Source organism: Gadus macrocephalus, chromosome 3, assembly GCF_031168955.1.
Source record: "Gadus macrocephalus chromosome 3, ASM3116895v1".
In the NCBI taxonomy this organism is placed as follows: domain Eukaryota; kingdom Metazoa; phylum Chordata; class Actinopteri; order Gadiformes; family Gadidae; genus Gadus; species Gadus macrocephalus.
The window spans coordinates 13,775,081-13,795,399 of NC_082384.1; the positions used below are offsets into that span (position 1 = coordinate 13,775,081).

General features: G+C 45.7%; 1 protein-coding gene across 1 annotated transcript; it reads right to left on the bottom strand.

Annotated features, from left to right (window-relative positions):
• Positions 1 to 4,262: 4,262 nt before the first annotated feature.
• Positions 4,263 to 19,828, bottom strand: gtpbp1l (GTP binding protein 1, like). Its single transcript, XM_060047380.1, has 14 exons — positions 19,726 to 19,828; positions 19,298 to 19,492; positions 18,744 to 18,855; positions 15,059 to 15,239; positions 14,641 to 14,824; positions 14,086 to 14,250; positions 13,545 to 13,668; positions 13,112 to 13,226; positions 12,333 to 12,477; positions 10,591 to 10,773; positions 9,296 to 9,431; positions 8,721 to 8,899; positions 8,183 to 8,314; positions 4,263 to 6,617 (listed from the first exon to the last, which is right to left on the bottom strand). Exons 1-14 carry the CDS (start codon positions 19,783 to 19,785, stop codon positions 6,507 to 6,509), a joined length of 2,022 nt encoding a protein of 673 aa, XP_059903363.1. The 5' UTR covers positions 19,786 to 19,828; the 3' UTR covers positions 4,263 to 6,506.
• Positions 19,829 to 20,319: the final 491 nt, after the last annotated feature.

Below are 20,319 nucleotides of genomic sequence, written 5' to 3' on the forward strand. Positions count from 1 at the left end.
CAGCCTCTTTTGAGTATTCTTCTTCATCTATTATTTATAGATCAATTTATGAGGAAAATGCTTTTATGAGTGCTATGAAAAAAAAACATGGGACCCATGTGTTTACGGGGCTTCAGAGTGTCTTACATTCAAAACAATGACAAAGTACATATACTTTTTAAAATGCATTATGTTTCAAGAGACAAAACCTTTCCAATATTGCCAGCCGTTCATATAATTGTTAAGTGCAAAGGCAATCGAAGTAAACCACCATAAACCACTTTTCACAGCAGTCACCAAGTCAAAGATCTGTCAAACTGTGAGTAGTGTGAGCAGTGTGCGACGATACAGTCCCCAGCCCGATGTATGTTTCATTAAGTCATAACAGGCAGAGGAGGCAGCCGGTAATGACTTGGGTGTCGAGTCCTAAAATAACAAACTTCTACTCAGCACTATCGCATGTCAATCACAGGCTACTATACAGTGGCATGCTCGTCTAGGCAAATCACAAACACATGATTCTGACAGTTAGACAGAGACAGAGAGAGGGGGGGAGAGGGATAGAGCGAGAGATAGAGCAGCAGATCTTGTGGAACTGATACTGTGGGGAAAAAAAGTATGGAGATACATAAATTATGTAATAAAGTAGTCATCTTTTAATAAAAATTTTTATTTTTCATCACAAAAGAGCAAACTTGTCACTTTGCTGCATTGAAGGGAAGCAAAGTATCTATCTAGTGATAGAAAACTGTCTATCTTACAAACAATCATAAGAGACAGGGAAAATAATGGGACCTCACTTCACCAGGGGCAACATGAATACAAGAGACATATTGGGCTGTGGCGCAGTTTTGTTTCTTGAAAGATAAACTGCTGTCAACGTGTGTTATCGGTCAAATGTGGCTTACACTTACTCATAATCAGACAGCTAAATAAATATGCCTAAAAACAGACAAGCAAAGGTATCAACAAGACAAGCAGTGAGCATGATCCAGTTTAAATTCTGTGATGTTAGTGTCTTCTGAGAAGCGTCAGGTGGCCGTTAGCAGGGTGGCTGTTCCCACACGCCACCCACCGCACCCTGCCCGTATCGGCCCGCCCGCTGGACAGCTGTTCGGCACATCTGCCTTGCCGGACTCATCATGCTGCATCAACATCCAGAGTCCGTCCACCCCTGCTGCCCTGTATCTCCACTACCATCAGCCATACAGGATGTAGGCCTGGGATATGGTGATTTATGGATGATACATGTACAGCATATGGGCCTGGTCGAATATATAGATCAATTAATGAATTTCACAGTATCTCAGGATGCTGTTAATGCAGTGATACACCGCCTTATACAGTTGTATGATGTCTTCCAACACGATCTTATGACAGACCTTTTTAGTTGAGCTTTCTTCAGAGGAAGTAGCGTGTCATCTTGTTTGAATCTCGCCCCCACTCCCTCCCTCGGTGACCGAATTTTTAAATAAATTTCTTATTGATTTGTTGGATTGAGTTGTTTCCATTGATAAGCACATTCAAATGCTTAGTTGCATTAAAAGTGCCATATCAATAAAATAGTATTGACTCATTGGGTTGATGGGCCTTACTATAAGATAAAATACAGAAAAAAACAGTTAATGAAACCTGAGGTACTTTGAGGTTGAACCAGGGGAGTGTACGTGGGTTCGGACGGAGTCTTGGTTAGCAATAAGGGTGGAAGGATTAGTTTTTCATATGACGATACGATCGTGTCTGCTCCACAAACCCTTAAATTAACACAAAAAAAAACGGCGTTAATCTCATGCATTTACTGCTGCCTGCCAGCAGCTCTTGGTTTTTTTCCCTTCCTACAATTAAAGTGGAATATTCCTTCATTGTGTTCTATCTATGCGCTGTGTTTCACCCAGGATACACTGGGTCTCGGTAGCTATTCAAGACCGTGTGAGTCTTGAATTCTGATCAGTGTTTTGACCATGTCTTTTTAATGAGCAATCATTGAGTGAAATATGCGCAGGCATACATGCGCATGAGGGGCAGAACATGAACGACGAGAAGGTCAAGACGGTGTCCCACGCACACTTCCTGTTAATATTTACTGGCTGTCTGGGGACAGGATTATCGTCAAATACACATTAGTGGAATAGTCACTAACGGCAACCACAGGCTTCCACAATGGTGCAATCAAATAAAAACAGTACCTAACCTTTTAAAATATTAAAAAACATCATTATTTACAAGCACTGCAAGGTATAACGTCTGTCCACAGACAAAGCTGGTCTCGGTGAAAGACTCATATTGGAGAGGACAGTTGGTTTCATTTTCCAGAGGGCAAGCCGGTATACTCTGGGTGAATGGATACGGTCTTGTAACCTATGGTACCTCCCATTATACCGTTTTTGTATCCGATATGGATATACTGTAATAGTTATCACATCAATGCTTCCTTACTGGGGATGTGAAGTTAAGGGAGGATTGAAAATGAAAAACATATTTTCTTCCGATGATTCCGATGACGACGAGTGAAAAGCCTAAAGGTTTAAAAAAAAAAAAGGAAGTGATTTGCATTCTTATTCAGGAGAAGTAGGCTGTAACAAGCTAAACATGCTGATATAAAAAGCATATTTATAAAGGCCAAATTTCACCTGCTGCCAAGAACGCATGCTACGTTGTGCATGGCGATGGACTGAGGCAAGAACTGTGCAATAGCTTTGACGCTAATAACACCAAAAGATTACAGGAATTGACCGATTTTAACAGAATAAAGAATACAAAAGAAGCAGATGTTTGAAACATTTGGAATAACCTATTTGACGCGGGACTAAGCGTTGCTTAACGTATGCCTGGAAACCGATGTGTGCATCGGTGACTGAGGCCTCACATCGGTCGTCTGCAGAGAGAGGCAGGCAAAATAAATATGCTGTGGAGCTCCGCAATTTATCATTATCTGTCAGAGTTGGACATGACATTGACCAAACAACAACAGCTCTGCTCCATTGAGTACTCCGTCTTCCGTCTCGTATCTCCCATCTCTTGTAGGTAGTTAAATAGGATTGAGCGACCATTTTGTCAGTTGTGTGAAATATCACGAGGACCTCGACGGATTCCGTCTCTGACCTCGACTTGTTAATCTACGGGATGATTGAGAGGCAGGGTGTTTCCCTTCGTGAAAAATAAAGAAATACGATTCAGGTCACTTGAGGGGCACAAATAGTGAAGGAAAAACAAAAGGGGCATGCTGGAAAAGGGGTACAAAATAGATTGTTGGCAGGAGAAAGATGGGAATAGATAAGAGTGATAGATAAAAGGACATGAGAACGAGAGCATGCCTAAGGATTCTTAACAAAAAGGTGGCTTCCTCATGACTTGCCTCAGACCTCAGGCGCTGCATCAAAGACCGCTTACCGGAGTTCCTTTCACCACGTGTGAACGCCGTGCCTTTGAAAAGGGAGGTAGCACCGACGGAGACTTTGACTGGAGCAAAGCCAGAGGAGTTAGAGCAGAATATAACGTAACAAAAAGCTCTGGCTGTATGGTGTTTATTGAGGATGGGAGGGTCATCGGTTGCTCGCTCAGATTTTTAGAGTACATTTTCGTTTGAAGCATGTGTCAATATCTGACGTCACAGAAAAATTTGCTTGTTCAAAGCATCTTCTGTAAAAAATAGGATTCAGGTGGATTGCCCTGAAGTCGTAAATGTAGACCTTAGACCATGGCCTGGGTGAAAGTTTGATAATCATTTGCTTAAGGGGTGTTGGTTGACTTTCGATAACTGCACTTAACTTGTTGTTCAACGCATCGACATCTATAAAATGGAAATCATGCTGTGAGTAGATTTATCTTTTAATTTGTATACTTATATTCACTTAATCTTTTTCACTTAATTGGCTCTGTAATATCACTCATTGTCCTTGTCAAACACATTTTCATAATTTATGACTGCATCCTTATGCATGCTGCTCTTGGTCACCAGATGGTTTTCTGTACTGCTATTGGACCCTTCATTTGCTAGAAAACTGGAAGCATGCAACCTCTTCTCATTGGAGATTGAGATTCTAATTGCTTCAAATGTTCACTGAGCTTTTATTAACTTTTAAGTCTTTACATGTACCTAACATTTGATTCACAGCCGTTTACAATCACAACCGTGTTGAAGATTATATGACATATAACCCAATTCAAATCCCTCGTCCCCATGCTTGAGGTGACGTAGGTTTTGTTGCTGTACCTCAGACGGTAGGACTAATCTACTGAACCTTTGCTCTTAGTGGGGAATGACTCAATACACACACACAATGCATATTCTCAAAGTCTTTATTTTAACATTTTTTAACAGCACAAACTGGCACCACTTCAGGTTAAATGGCCTCTTTTCTTCTTACTTCTTTTGTACAGTTGAACTTTCTGTACAGACAATAACAAAGCAAAAAAAAAAGAAATAATCGCTTCAAAAAAAAAAAAATGGACCATTAGTATATCTTCAATGTAACAAAATGAGGAGGGGGTTGAAGCCAGGTAATCTACAGACGCACTGACTCTGTTTCCAAGGTGATTAAGTAAAGCATCGGATGGCCTTATGTTCTAACCTCACCGTGCATGTGGGAATCAAAGACAGGAGAACAGGACCAATGAGGGCTCTTGGAGCAACCACACGGCCGAGACAAAGGGGTCTTTAAGAGATGGTACAGCGCCTCCAAACCGTGCGGGCGAACCCCCCATTCAGGACCAATGAGGGCTTTAGTACCGTAGCTTATTAAGTTTGAGAACCAGAGTGTGAGGCGAAGCCACAGCATAGAGTCTTAATTAGCTGGAACTCACGCCAAAAATCACAGACCTTAACGATTGCAGGGACTGAAGTGCTTGTCCGAGATTACTTTGTCACGACAAAACATGACTTCCTTATTGCAAATTCAAAGTTAAACTTCTGCTGGAGCAGACGGCACCCTCAAAAAAAGAATTTTGAATAGATTTACTAAGAATTTTGAATAGATTTACAACACACAAACACCATGTGTTTGTGTGATGCCACACAAACACATGGCATATGGTTATCTTCAACAACTCCAAATTTTCCAACCATTTCAGTTTTCTTTTCACCGAGCGTTGGAGCACACAAACATTAGGAGTCATGTGTGTGCCGTAAGCAGCAGATGCAAAGTAATTTGGGTTACAAAAAGGTACTTTGGGTCGATTTACTAAACTGACTGCTCCCCTTAACCCAGTAAAAGACTGCGCTGTGGAAGACATTCAGTGCTAAAGCATGACGTTTTCCCTGGTGAACAAGTGTTTCGTTTAAAGAGACGACAAAGACTACGGAGAAGTACACACAAAAACACACCAAGCAGGAAAGACCCCTGCTGTAATAGTCTAAAAAATAAATAAAACCAACCTCCACCAATTTTGGTAGCCGGTGCCTCAAGAGATTTCAACCAATCAAACGCAGACCTCTTGAGATCCCAGCCAATCAAGAGAGTACTGCGCCCTCGCCATAATCACACACCGATCTGTGTTCCACCCCGCTGGGATTGCTTGCACTGGCGTTCAAGGGGTGGGGGGCGGGGTGTGGGGGGGGGGGGGGGGCAGGGTGACGGTTCAACTGCTAGCGGTTGGAGATCAGATAACCGAGCCCTTCTCGTTCAGCGATCCACGCGGGAGGTCAAGTTAAACCGACAACCCGTCAATGCAGGGGAGGGGGCCGCAGCCATTGCTTAGTGCCAAGTTCTGGCTGCGGCCCCCTGTAACCATGGTGCTCTGCCTCCGCGGATCCCCCCTAGTGCGGGCCACATTAAGCCCTTGACAATGCCTTGGTCTAGATGGATAAGACGCTGAGCCGAGCCCGCAGGCCGCCAGGGTCGGCGTGGATGGGAAACAGCAACACAAATCATGGTGGTTAATGAGACGCGGGGAATAGGCCAGAGAACGAGTCGGAGAGAGATGGAAAAATAAGAGAAGGAGAACGGTTGTGTTCTCCACAGGGAGAAGCAAAAAGCCTCATTAGCAAATCTTAAATTCAGAGGGAATGATTGAATGCATGAACTTGGGGTGGCCTGCTGCTTTTCCTTTCTCATTTTTTTTTTTGCTACAACAGGAACAAATCTGTAGTGGGTTGGAATTTGAACGGCCCATAAACGCACGGGTCTGGTGACAAGAGGCCGCCATTGAGTCACTCTATGTACCATTTATCAGCGCCGAGGAGAATCCCCTTATTATCTATCAACACGTACATTTGGACTTCCTTATACACAACTGGGAGGTTCCCCGACCACTGCACCTCCTAGCTGCTTGGAACGCCGTTAATTTGCCAAAGGGGGAAAAGTAGAATAAAAAAATTAAAACAAATGAAAGCTTTAGAATAACAGGTCCTTCACTGCCGCCGTTGCCTTTTTGTTTTGTGTTTCAACACCAAACCCACCAGAGGGAGCCAGAGGGTTGAACGTCTGCTCCTCATATGGTGGAGTTCAGAGTTCATCAGCGCGTGCGTCTCCGCTGCCGGGAGTAGGGTCGGCTTGGTGGAGGGGGGGGGGACTGGGACTATGGCGTTGCTAGGCGGTTCCTGCCGCTGCTGGGGGAGTGGTTGCCGTAGGGATGGTGGCGTTGAGACCCTTGCCACGGTGTCGCTGGCCGCCTCTTCTCCGACCGCTGCCAGTCTTGGGCTGGGGTTGGGGAGAAACATTTAACTTACTATTCATTAACGGTTCAAGAACCTTTGAACTCCAGTCATTAACGATGGAACAAACATTTAACTTCAGTCATTAACGATGTAACAAATATTTACCTTTAGGACATTTACCCTCGATGTTACAAACGTAAATCTTCAGTAACTTATGATGTAACATGCAGTTCTCATGCAACAGAATAATTAACTTTTTGTAATTTATGATGCAATAGAAGCATTAACTTTTTGTCATTTACGATGGGACAGACCGGTTCACACTTTAAGTCTTTTTTATCTAAAATGACTTCCATGAGAGGCTGAGGACAATCAAAGCGTACAATGAATAGTAGAGTAGCTACAAAAAAAGTCTTAAAACCACACAATTAAAAGTGGGTAGTCAACGATAAGAATAGCAGAATAAGGGACTCAATGTTTTCTCTCACTGAAAAAGGCCATGTGGGAAGCAGCAGAAAATAAAGAGATATGTTGCACAGATTCAAAAAAGCAAGTAAAATAAATTCTATGTTATACATGCATATATATAAAAATATATATCTGCACTTTCCATTACCTTGGTCTCATTGTTGCCATCTTTACAATGCACCTCCTTATCCCCCTCTGCCCCAGTCTAACGCAGCATGTGGGGATAGAGGAGGGAGGAGGGAGGAGAGAGGAGGGGGGAGAAGAGAGAATGGGAGGGAGAAGAGAGCAGGGAGGAGAAAGGAGGGAGAAGAGAGGAGGGAGGATAGAGGAGGGAGAAGAGAGGGGAGAGGTGGGGGGAGAAGATAGAAGGGGAGGGAGAAGAGAGGAGGCGAGGAGGGAGAAGAGAGGAGGGGAGGAGGGAGAAGAGAGGAGAGGAGGAGGGAGGAGGGAGAAGAGAGGAGGGAGAGAGGAGGGAGAAGAGAGGAGGGAGAGAGGAGGGAGAAGAGAGGAGAGGAGGGAGGAGGGAGAAGAGAGGAGGTGAGGAGGGAGAAGGGGGGAGAAGAGGAGAGGCGAGGGGGGAGAAGAGAGGAGGCAAGGAGGGAAAGGAGAGGCGAGGAGGGAGAAAAGACGAGGGAGAAGAGAGAATGAAGAAGAAAATAGGCATGGAGCGAGAAGGGACAGTTTGAACAGAAAGGTATGTGATGGGAATTAAGTGGATGGTATTCAGAAATAATAATGAATAGTGTATGAATGAATGAAATGTGTTTGGACCAGGGATCATACGAGGGAGAGAATGAATATTATTTGGTTAGGGCAGAGGGAGGGTGTGAGGTAGGACAGGGGAGAGATAGGAGTTAGCTGGAATATTTGGTAGCAAGAGTTAGCAAGTGTAAGCTGTAAGCATTAGTTAGCTATTAGCGATAGATGGCGGTTAGCCGAACATCTCTTGGCCAGAATTGCCAATGGCCATAATGGCCAAGAGAATGTTTTCTTCCTGTACTACCGTTGACAAGCAGTCCCTGACATTTGGGAAAAGACTTGAATAAACTGAACTAACTTGAGTTTCTGTTTGTAGTCATGCATTGTGGAACTGAAACCACAGCTGTCCATCAACAATAAATCAACCAATCCGAAGCCTACCTGTGAAGAGGGGCTTCCTGGTCTTGCCACGGTCCCGGTCTCATCTGGTGTTCCTGTGCCCTCCTTCTTCTTCAGGGCAAGCATCTTGGCCTGCTGGGCCCGGGCCGCTTGCGTGTTCACCGCTTGGAGCAGCTGAAATGCAACCGCCAATCAGAATTCAGAGTGAGCAACGGAACAGCCAATCTGAGTTGAGGGTGAGCAACGGAACGGCCAATCAAAGTTGAGGGTGGGCAATGGAACGGCCAATCAGAATTGAGGGTGGGCAATGGAACGGCCAATCAGAGTTGAGGGGGGGCAATGGAACGGCCAATCAGAGTTGAGGGCGAGCAACAGAATGCCCAATCAGAGTTGAGGGTGGGCAATGGAACGGCCAATCAGACTTGAGGGTGGGCAACGGAACGGCCAACCCGAGTTAAGAGTGGGCATGTCACCAGGAGTTGGATTTAAAGCCCCGTACTTACTTGTGAACTCTAAACCGAGAATATTGATGCCATACATTCCAACGGGTATGACAACAGTGAAGGTGAGACAGGGTTACCTTGACGACGGTGCCCACAGCCTTGGTGCGGCCCTCCCTGAACACCAGCCGCTGGTCACAGTGCATGTACTCGGGGGTCTTGATGAAGCGGAAGTGGACCGTGGCCTTGTCGCCGGTACGCAGACAGTCCCTGTTCATGGTCAGGATGGTGGCCGTCTGCCTGATGCTCCCACAATGCACTGGGCAACACACACACACACACACACACACACACACACACACACACACACACACACACACACACACACACACACACACACACACACACACACACACACACACACACACACACACACACACACACGTAAGTCAGTTATACACCTCCTTCAAGCCACCAATGTCGAAGCAGTGACATACATTAACATTCTTTTTCTAATAAAATAATAAAATATAATAAGTGTTTAATTGGCATGATCAAGATGAATTCAGATAAGATAATCTGTCGGATGAGTCCTATGATAAAAGATAAACATTTAAATTAAGAATAAATACAGAAAATAAAAAGACACATAAACGCTTGCGACTTAATAGGCGTTAGGGGTGGCCTGCATGAATGAAATGGACTTAGCACTCACCCATGGCCTGGTAGCGGGGGGAGATGGTGGTGGGGTGGTGGAGCACCAGGATCTCAGCCTCAAACTCCCAGGTGGCCTGGGGGGTCAGCTTAGGAGAGATCATCACCATGCCCTTCCTTATCGACGAACGCTTGATCTGAGAGAGACAGAGAAAGAAAGAGTGAGAGAGATGGAGAAAGACAGAGACAGAGAGAGAGAGAGAGAGAGAGAGAGAGAGAGAGAGAGAGAGAGAGAGAGAAAGAGAGAGAGAGAGACAGAGAAAGACAGAGACACACAGAGACAGAGACAGAGAAAGAAAGAGACACAGATAGAGAGAGACAGAGAAAGAAAGAGAGAGATATAGAGAAAGACAGAGACACACAGAGACAGAGACAGAGAAAGAAAGACACAGATAGAGAGAGAGAGACAGAGAAAGAAAGAGACACAGATAGAGAAAGACAGAGACACACAGAGACAGATACAGAAAGAGACACAGATAGAGAAAGACAGAGACAGAAAGAGAGAGACACAGATAGAGAAAGACAGAGACAGAAAGAGAGACAAAGATAAAGAGAGAGAGACAAAGAGAGACAGGGCGATACGGAAAGAGAGACAGGGCGATACGGAGAGAGAGAGAGAGAGAGAGAGAGAGAGAGAGAGAGAGAGAGAGAGAGAGAGAGAGAGAGAGAGAGAGAGAGAGAGAGAGAGAGAGAGAGAGAGAGAGAGAGAGAGAGAGAGAGAGAGAGAGAGAGAGAGAGAGAGAGAGAGAGAGAGAGAGAGAGAGAGAGAGAGAGAGAGAGAGAGAGAGAGAGAGAGAGAGAGAAACAGATACAATTGAGACTATACAATTAAATGCTGAATTAAATCCCATGTTATCCCCTGCCTTTGTCTCCCTCTACCTGCCCTACTCACCATTACACACTGCTTATGTCCTATATAGCAGAGGTCCCCAACCTTGGGGTCGGGACCTGGTACCGGGTCGAATAATTATCGTCTCTAAATATTATTTATTTTGAAATGTAACTCAAAACCAAATCATTGATTAAGCTAGCTTTTTCAGAAAACGGTGAATGGTTTAATTAATTCAAAATAGAACGAGCATTGACATTGGCACCTGGTAACCAAATCGTACTGTATGCCTGCCACAACACATCTCAGCGTACGCTACAGCTAGGGAACATTTTGCCAGATAGTTCTACGATACAGCTAGGACACATTCTGTCCGATAGTTCTACGATACAGCGAGGACACATTCTGTCCGATAGTCCTACGATACAGCGAGGACACATTGTGATGGACCCCGGGTGATGTCTGACCTTCTTGAGGGCGAAGGAGGCGGTCTGTCCAGCACGGACCTCGCGGACCGGCATGCGCTTGCGGTGGATGGACTTGACGGCTATGGGGATGAAGGTGCCCAGGGGGTCTGGGCCCAGCAGCAGGGTGTCGTTGAGGCGGATCAGGCCCCGTAACGTGGTGCCCGACACCACCGTGCCCACACCCTGAGACGGAGAGAGAGAGACGGAGAGAGAGAGAGACATAGAGAGAAAGGTAGAGAGACACAGAAACACAGAGGGGAGACAGAGAGACAGATAGAGATACAGAGAGAGAGAGACATAGAGACATATAGAGAGACACAGAAACACAGAGGGGAGACAGAGAGAGATACAGAGACAGAGCGTTAAAAAACATCAGTTGCGGCTTCCAGCTCTGCCACAATGCTACTGCCCCCCCATCTCTGGAGGCCACTGCCACGGCGACGTCCACGGGGGGCAGTTGGTCAGTACATAAGCCTATCTAAAGTTCACATTTTGATAGATCAGCCACTCAGGTTTATAGCGTACTAGAGAATCACATTAACAGGTCCACGCAAAACTCTGCTGTTTTATAGAGTCATATACGTATTTAACTACCATAAAGGTGCCCCTAACTAACTCGCTGCCCAAAACAGGCCTCATAATAATATAGGTGTTTTCTTGCGTGACTGTGCGCGTGTTGAGCGAGAGGACCTGCACGTGCATCAGGTATCAAATCGGCTGTCTGGTAGCTACAGGGATCTCGGTTAATTGCTGCGACTCTGTAGAGGCGCATAGAAATTATATTTTGAACGGGTGACTCAGCTAGTCAGGTGGAACGCAACATAACATTCCCGGCCCCATTCCTTTTACAGTGGGTGAACAATAAAGACATGCGTAGGTTTCCACATGTTTCTGCAAAGACTTGCAATAATGTCACATCCATCCAAGGGCTTGAACAACCACAGATCAGGAACTCTACCTTCACGAATTCACATTGACACTCGCTGACTGGGGCCCGGTATCGTGGCCAATTTCCTAAATCGATTCGATTTCGATTCATAAGGTTCTGAATCGATTAATCACGATTTGATTCGATTCAATCTGCTGTTAAATAATGAAAATGGCTCAACTGTGTTACAATATACAAAATACTTACAAAATACATACTTAATTTTTTCTCTTCATATTAAAGAACAGGTTTTAAGTCTCAAAAGTGCAATTTTTAAATTAGGAATTGCAAGTGAAAGTGTACTTGAACTACAACATTCTATCACTGCAAATTTCATCAAGGCATTGTTTAATAAAGTGCAAAAATAAGAATAATGGTAACAAAAAAAATAAAGATCTCATGTCCTATGAATCGATATTGCAAAATGTAACTGAATCGATTCAAAATCGATTAAAACGATTTTTTACCCAGCCCTATAACTGTCCCACTGGAGGGATGGATGGAATGAGTCTGTCCCTCGGTGTTATCCTACCGGTACAGAGTAGGTGTATACACAGGGGCGTGCGAGCGGTATCCTACCGGTACAGAGTAGGTGTATACACAGGGGCGTGCGAGCGGTATCCTACCGGTACAGAGTAGGTGTATACACAGGGGCGTGCGAGCGGTATCCTACCGGTACAGAGTAGGTGTATACACAGGGGCGTGCGAGCGGTATCCTACCGGTACAGAGTAGGTGTATACACAGGGGCGTGCGAGCGGTATCCTACCGGTACAGAGTAGGTGTATACACAGGGGCGTGCGAGCGGTATCCTACCGGTACAGAGTAGGTGTCGTCTATCTGGAACTCGGCGGGCTCATCGTCGCTGTAGGCCGTCCTACACGACAGCAGGTTGAGGAACATCTTGAGCAGCTCCATGTTCTCCCCGGTCACATTGGAGATCTGGAAGATGGGACACATCCTGCCCAAAGGAGGAGGAGGAGGAGGAGTGTCAATGCATTTATTCCTTCACTTCGTTCCTTTTCCTTCTTCCTAAATGTTTCTTTAGGATTCACATTCACATATGTTCATTGTTATTCTTCAACTGTGCAGCTTCCCTTTCCGTTGTGGTATTGCACAAAAAGCATGACGTAATTAAAGTTTGATTGATTTACTCTTTTTCTCTTTCTCTCAAGTCCTCCTTCTTCCCCTACATATTAATCCTTCCACTCTTTCTCTCTCTCCCCCCCTCCTCCGATCTCTCTGTGAATCGTATGCATCGTCTCTCTGGATACGATACACAGCAACGTTGCTTGCATTTGAAGAGTGGCGTAAATGTGCACGGCTAGCATAAGCACCTCAACACTCAGTTTCACCCGTCATTATTGTTGACGAACAACGCACATGTCATACGTCACATAAGACGCCGCCGCTGTTGTATCACATGACATGCTTCTGATGCCGGTGTCATGCTGTGTAAAAGCACACACGGTGGCACCATATTGCGCCTTTGTTTAGTTCTGTGTGAAGAGACAAAGCCAGGGTACTGCCCAATCTTCTTTAGGGCGATATCGTTGGATCTCTGTGACGTAGAGGGGGTTTGACCTCTCCCTCACCTCTCAGAGCTGAAGTTGGATGCGGTGACGATGACATCGTCTTTGTTCTGGACCAGGACGGGGATCTTCCTGCAGCCCGGTGACTTCAGTAGTCTCTGTAATAGCTTTAGCGTCTCTGGAAGAAACCAAACAAACAACGCACCAACATTAAACAAACCACAAGTATGCACAATGAAAACGCCTATAATCAGGCAATAGTTGGGGAGAGCCATTTATAATCCATCAACATTGTTTAGCTTTGTGATAAACCTTTGCTTATGTCATGCCAGGCTCGCAGAAGCCCTGCAGCTACATCGCTAACGCGTGCGTCACCTGGTAAGGATCGAAATGCCGGTACGTTCCTGTGTTTGACCAATTATCAAACCTGTGAACAGGGTGACACCAGCCCCACCCTATGCTGAATGGGTTGGAATGTGTTGGTGTGTGGGTGTACCTTGGAGAATGTTGGCGGGGCACATGTCTATCTTGGTGACCACCACGAACACAGGCACGTTGAGGGCCAGCGCCAGGCCCAGGTGCTCCTTGGTCATCCCCACGATGCCTGCATTACTGCCCACCTGGGGGAGGGTGACAGAGAGAGGGGGGGGGAGGGGTTCAAGTATTGTTTACCTCCCCATGGGCCAAGAACCAACCAATCACATTGTAGTCCAAATTTGACTGGGTTTTGATTTCTGACTGTGAGAATAATATGATAAGTAGACTGCTTGATTGTGGAATAATTCCAAAACATACATGCTACCACTCTGCCAGTCCGAAATAGAAAAAAACAACAATGTGAGATAATGTAGTTATGCTTCTTCGAACATCCTGAACGATTCTTGCAATTGCGTTGTGGCGATTCTACCTGGCGTTTCAGCCCAGCCTAGTGCCTGGACAGGCGGCCTCCAACGGCAAACACAGCTCTACAGCCGACGCAGACCGGTGGTACGGACAGGATGGAAACGTAGAGAACACAAAGCAAGGCCAGGGCTCACCATGAGCATGCAGAAGTCGGGCATGTGTCCCGTCATGCCGAACACGGTGGTCTTCAGGTACTTCTCGTGGCCCGCCAGGTCAATGAAGGTGATCACCTTGGAGGACCGCTCGCAGATCTTGGTCCAGTCCAGGCTCCCCCCGTGGCTGTCGGGTTTGTTCACCACCTGGAACACCACCAGAAATATTGATACACTGTCGGGGATTCCTGTGTTTGTGTTTTGTTGTAGTGTGATGTGTCTGTGTGTAAAAACAGTACAGTTTCTGAAGTTAAGTCATTCAGTTTTAAGTACATTTGATCTTAACACTTCTACTCTGGTGCTTTTACTGTATTCCTGTTGATACTCTGGTTGCTTTGTTGTATTGGAGAGCCCTAGCTGTCCGTCCCCATCGACTCCTCTGGTATTTTCTACTCTGCTTGGTCGTTTCTTCGCCAGCCCTAACTGTCCACCCTATCCTCTCTCTGGCATCTTCTAGTCTGCCTGGTTCCGTGTTCAGCACCCCTATCTGACCCTCACGCCTTGTACCCTGGGGGGCGCTGCCTCCGAGACCCCTACCTGTCCCTCCTGGTCGAAGCCCAGGATGTCGTTGCCCACGCTGCTGGTCCGGCCGCTCTCCATCTCGTGCTTGTGCCTGAAGAGCTTCTGCCGCGCAAAGCCACGGCCGTTGTCCAGCTCCCCGTGAGTCAGCACCCCCAGCAGGGTGCTCTTGCCGGCGTCCACGTTGCCCACCACCGCCACCCTGAAGGCGGGAACGAGGGGGCGCAGAATGAGAGACAGAGACAGAGGCACGGACGGAAGACCCAGAGAGAGAGAGATATGGACGAGAGGACGGACACACACAGAGGACGGACAGAGAGAGACAAAAACCAGACGACAGCGAGAAAATAAGGTGGTTGACTTTGCGTGTGTCTGTTGCCTTGGCAACTACAACAGTTGCCGTTGTGGGCGGAACCCCTCCGAAGATGGAGCGTACCTGACTTCCAGGAAGTCCAGCTCGCCGACGCGCCGCCGTATGAGGTAGTCGCGGATCCTGCCGCCGGCCTCGGTGCGCTCCCGCAGGAAGATGAGGTCGGCCTCGATCTGCTCGCACAGCGACCTCACCGTAGCCGCCGAGGCCTCCATGTCCTTCTCATCCAGGCCGTAGTCTCCCCCGTCTGGGAGGGAGGGAGGGAGGGAGGGAGGGATGGAGGGAGGGGGGGGGTTGATGAATGCTCTATATCACACGTAGTCCCAACACACCTACTGGTGATCAATGCGTCACGTAAAAATGTTGCTGCACAGCACTTAATCACAGTTTTGGTTCCGAAGGGCTTCACGGGCCTACATTATACACCCCGCCCCCCCCCCCCCCCCCCCCCCCCCAACCCAACCCAACCCCTCTAAAAGGCTTGAAGTAAAAACTCCCCCCGAAACCGAGAGGGAAGAAACCTTGAGAAGGAACCCAGGAGGGGAAGCCTCCTTCCAGGGATGGATAGCGAGTGCTATAGGGGCCAAATGGGCAGACATAATGGAAGCATAAAAAGCCAAAGGAAAGGTAAGTAATACAACGTTGTCAGAACATAATATGATGTGATAGATGTGAAGTGGCTGTGTGTGCTAGTTGGCCATCAAACTGTCATGCTTGACATTTCGTCTGTGTGTGTGGGGTGCGGGGTTCCTTTTCAGGTATTAAGGTATTGGGACGGCTGCCCGTCCCCAGCAGTGCAACCTGGGTGACATTCTGGACTCCATCCCCTCATTCCAGACCCACGTTAAACACCGAATCTGCCTTCTACCGACTCAAAACCCTCCCCAGACGATGGCCATCCCTCTCAGACTTGTGGGCAGAGACCCTCATCTATGCCTCCATCACCGCAACAGAGTTCTGCCTGGGGTTCCCAGAAAAGCCACGGACAGGCTTCAGTGAATGATGAAAAAGACTGTTGTACTAATGAAGGAGGAGATTATCAAAAGAGGCCGAGTGACTGTGTGAATTATTTATCATTCAAGTCATTATCCAGAGACTTCCAGTTAGGGGTCAATTTAGCAGGTATTTCAAATCCTTGGGCATCTTGCTCAAGGATGACTACACTACTTGTACTTCCCTTTGAACAGTCATGCATATGGTCTATGTACTGGCTTCTAGTTTCCCCTTTTAGAGAATGGTTACATTTAGTTTATATCGGTTGCAAATATTGAGTGCATGGTGGAATAACTGCCCATTTACCTAGCAGAGGTTTCCTGTTTCCAGTCTGAGAACATTAGGTCATAAGCACTAGTGTGTGCCAGGGGTGATGACATCAGGGCTTGTCTGTCCAATCAGGCTGGCAATGACAGTACAAAACTAAGTCAGCATGCAAAGTCTGCTATTGAGCTTGCTTGAACTACCAGCCCAAAACTCATTTTCCTCTTAGTGTTTGAATTTAAGCTGAAACAAGGGGGTCACTTAAACTTAAAAACAACTCATATTTGTTATATACAAGTTAATGCCTGCGTTTTTGGCACCTAAAACATCCATCCCTGGATGGAGAGGGAATAAGTTTATATTTAGGGCATTTAGCAGACGCTTTTATCCAAAGCGACTTACAATAAGTACATTTGTCAGAAGAAGTGCATCGATATATCGCTGTCGGTACAGAAAGGATGTTCATAGAACCAAGTGCAAGTACAAACAATCGCTAGGCTAACCAATTCCCTGTGTTACAGCAATGATAGCAGCCACTGCAGTTGCTACACAGTTAATTACTATAATACAATACAATACAACACAACACAATACAGTGTACAATGGTGGCCAGAAGGCCACCAATAAGTCCTTCTAAATGTTTCTCCCACTCCTTTCCAGACTAAATGATGTGCTGGGTTAGGGGCGTAGGGCTCAGAGGTTAGGCTGCCTGAAGTTGGCCTATGTGAACTGGAGTGCTGCACTGCCGTAATACTGCGGTAATAATCCGTACAAATAATCCTCCACCCGGCGATTGGAAGAGCAAGCTAGCAACAACAGTTACTGCGTGGAGAAGGCCTTCAATCAGAGACTCTTTTCAAAAGTGACATTTGACCCCTGCCACGCCACGGTCAGACATGCTGCTGAGCAGGGCAGAAAATAACCCCAGCTGTCAACAAAGGCCCTAGGGTGGGGGTGTATGTGGGGCGTTGTAAATCGGGTCAGGCTACGTCGCTTTTCACACTAAAAGGCAGACAAATAGACCCGGTGGACACAGAGAATCACTGGGGCGACAGCGGGGTGAAATACAGACCACACAACTACGGTCCTGTCATGTTAACGTGTAAAGTCATCTCAACTCTGGACTGCTTTTATCATGGCCGATAAACAGGCCACAGTCAAGATTATAATTTTTATTTTAACGTCCAAAGCAAAGTCCTTACAGAAGCAAACGAAAAAAGATTCTGCCCTGCTGCATTCCTCGCTGTGTGCTTTGTTCCATTGAAACAGTACGATTCCATTTATGTTTTTGAGTCACGCTACAAATATGAGGCCAAATTCTGCCCCAGGTGCGTTTAGGGTCATGGTGTGGCCCTGTAAGACCAAGATGAGACTGGAACAGTGATTAAGTTCATTACATAGAAAATGTACTTTACTAGAATATATGTACAACAACTTAAAACTGATTTGGAAAATGAGTCGTAAAGGACAGAAAAATTTAGAATCAACCCGTGTAGGAGACTCTGAGCAAGGTTTGACTATGGGCCTTCTGGGGTCATATGACCTTTGATTGTACCGGGGGGCATGCAGTTACCAAATCCACCCAAATCATGTGAATTCCATTCATTTCAACAGAGCACTCTTAAAATATAACTATATATATTATATACTATAAAACTAAGAAAAACAATACTGACTTTATAGTTTGTGGTTTGTAATGTGCCCCGTAATGTATTTTATTTATTTTTACAATTAGAAGCGGCAGAATAAAATGGGCTCCAAAGCCTCTAATATTGTGATATGAAACAAATCAATAATAAAATATTGGTTTCATATCAATCTCAAATGGATGGCGCGGCCAATAAACATACCAAAGGTAAAAACAGAAGCTTATCAACACCAGAGATTAAAATATATTCACAGATAAGCATGGAAAGGTCTGGGTTTCATTGAGCAGTGTTGTGAAACGAAATTGTCAACAAAAAAAACAAAACTATTACTAATAGTGCGCCTCCTTTGACTCTCCTAATTCATTGGCCAACACACACACACACACACACACACACACACACACACACACACACACACACACACACACACACACACACACACACACACACACACACACACGTACACACGTTCTATCATAATTAGGGATTGGCCAATCAAATATATTCCATATCAATCTCAAAAGGATGGCGCGGCCAATAAAAATACCAACTGTAACAACAGTAGTTTATGAACACCTGAGATTAACATGTATTCACAGATAAGCATGCAAAGGATTGGGTGTCAAACTTTTATCCAAAGAGCCATACAATGATGTTCTGGGAATCAATTTGGAGCAGGTAGGGGTAATGGCATCTGGCCCCAGGACTTTTACAGGTCGACTGCATACACTGTAATCTAACCCAGAACATTTTTGAATGGGGGTCAAACATTCTATCCAGTGGAAGACCTTTCCTGTGACCCCCGGGCACAGGAAAGATAGCAGGTGAATAGTGAACGTCCTCACCTGAACCCATTCCGACCACGTAGATGGTTTCCCCGCATCCTTCATCCATCCGCTCCCTGAGTTGGCGTAGTAACGAGTCATACTGGTCCCCCGACGGACTGACCAAGACTAACTGAATGATAAACAAATGCGGGAAGAATAAACAGTAATAGTACAAATTCAAACTCTGTACAATTCGTCTTTTGAAAATCGCCAAGAGCACAAAACAATAGTCAGGCAAGTTGTTGTGGGTTGCTGTTGACTAAAGGGGAGGTCAACTATGAAGGGGTCATATTAAACTGAAGAATCCTTTTAAGTGAACAGGGATAACAGGTTTTAACCTCAGTGGCAGGTGAGTCAGTGCTGTGTTGACCACAGCTGCCCCTGTAGCTGCATCGACATACGTGTCACTTTTTGTTCTTTTGCATACACTGCAAAATGCAACGTGTCAATGCATCTTCCATACAATGCATTTCCAAAGCCATTGCAGCGCATTCAACGTGTGCGATTTAGATTTTTCTTAATAGCAGCAGAATGTCTGGGGATTTCAATCTAAACCAAAAGCAGGGGCCTACCTTACTACTGAAATTTAAATGATCCCCGGACTCGCCGTTGGTCCCCTCGCCGTCTTCGAAGCCCTCTCCGTCGGGCAGGTCGTCCCCAAACCCTGGGTCTGGTGCGAACATGCAGGCGGGTACTATGGACTCCACCGGCATGGCGTCTGGGTCGATCCCTGGTTCTTTCGCAGTTAATAACGACATTTCCCGGACCTTGATAGTATAAACCATGCAAAAGGAAACCAAAACAAATACAATTTACACACCACTATTAGCAAACGGCCATTAGCCGAGAGGTTCCACAGCAAATAGCTAAAATGCTAACTTAGCCACCAGATTGCCTTGCTTCAGTTAAAGCACAGGCTTATCTGAAAATAACGTCATTTTTGTGATAAGCTCAATGTTATTATTAATACTAATAAAGGTCATAATTCATATTGCCATACCAGTTTGCACAGGCTAACTTTGGTTGTTTGGTTGTGAGCGACGATGTGTTTGTGTTTCATGTAGGACACGCCCACCACAAAGTGGTGACATTTGATTGGCTAGAGTCGCAAAAGTCCAGCCACCTTTTTCCCAAGCTTTACTGTTTGTATAAATTACTCCTACTTCTAGGGCTATTCAACCTCCTTATCAAGTGGGCCGAAAAGGAAAACCACTGGGGGTTAATGGGCCAAACAGAGTAAAACTACGTGAATGAATCGCTACAAATAAATCGTACTTAAAGTAGTGTTAACTTAATATATATAGTACTACATAGTAGTACATATAGTACTATAGTACATGGAATAAACTTGTCAGACGCATTCCTTCCTTCTTCACTTTTAATCGTATCATTATAAGATTTTGTTCTGACATATTTTGGACACGTATTTAGAATTAAACAATGTTGTTTGAATCATCACAAAACAGAACTACTGTACATATGAGACATAGTGAGTCAGTGAGAAAGATTGCACTGCCTTGTTTGCCTAGTTTGGCTCATCCTGAGACACTCAGCTTCTCATAGGTCATGGAGCAACGTGCCCTTGTTCTGATGG

Coding starts and splice junctions, on each gene's coding strand:
- gtpbp1l (XM_060047380.1), bottom strand. CDS start 19,785: ATGAAACACAAACACATCGTCGCTCACAACCAAACAACCAAAGTTAGC. Junction 13,227..13,544: donor CCCCGCCAACATTCTCCAAG/GTACACCCACAC, acceptor GGTTTCTTCCAG/AGACGCTAAAGCTATTACAG. Junction 6,618..8,182: donor CAGGAAGCCCCTCTTCACAG/GTAGGCTTCGGA, acceptor CCCCAACCCCAG/CCCAAGACTGGCAGCGGTCG.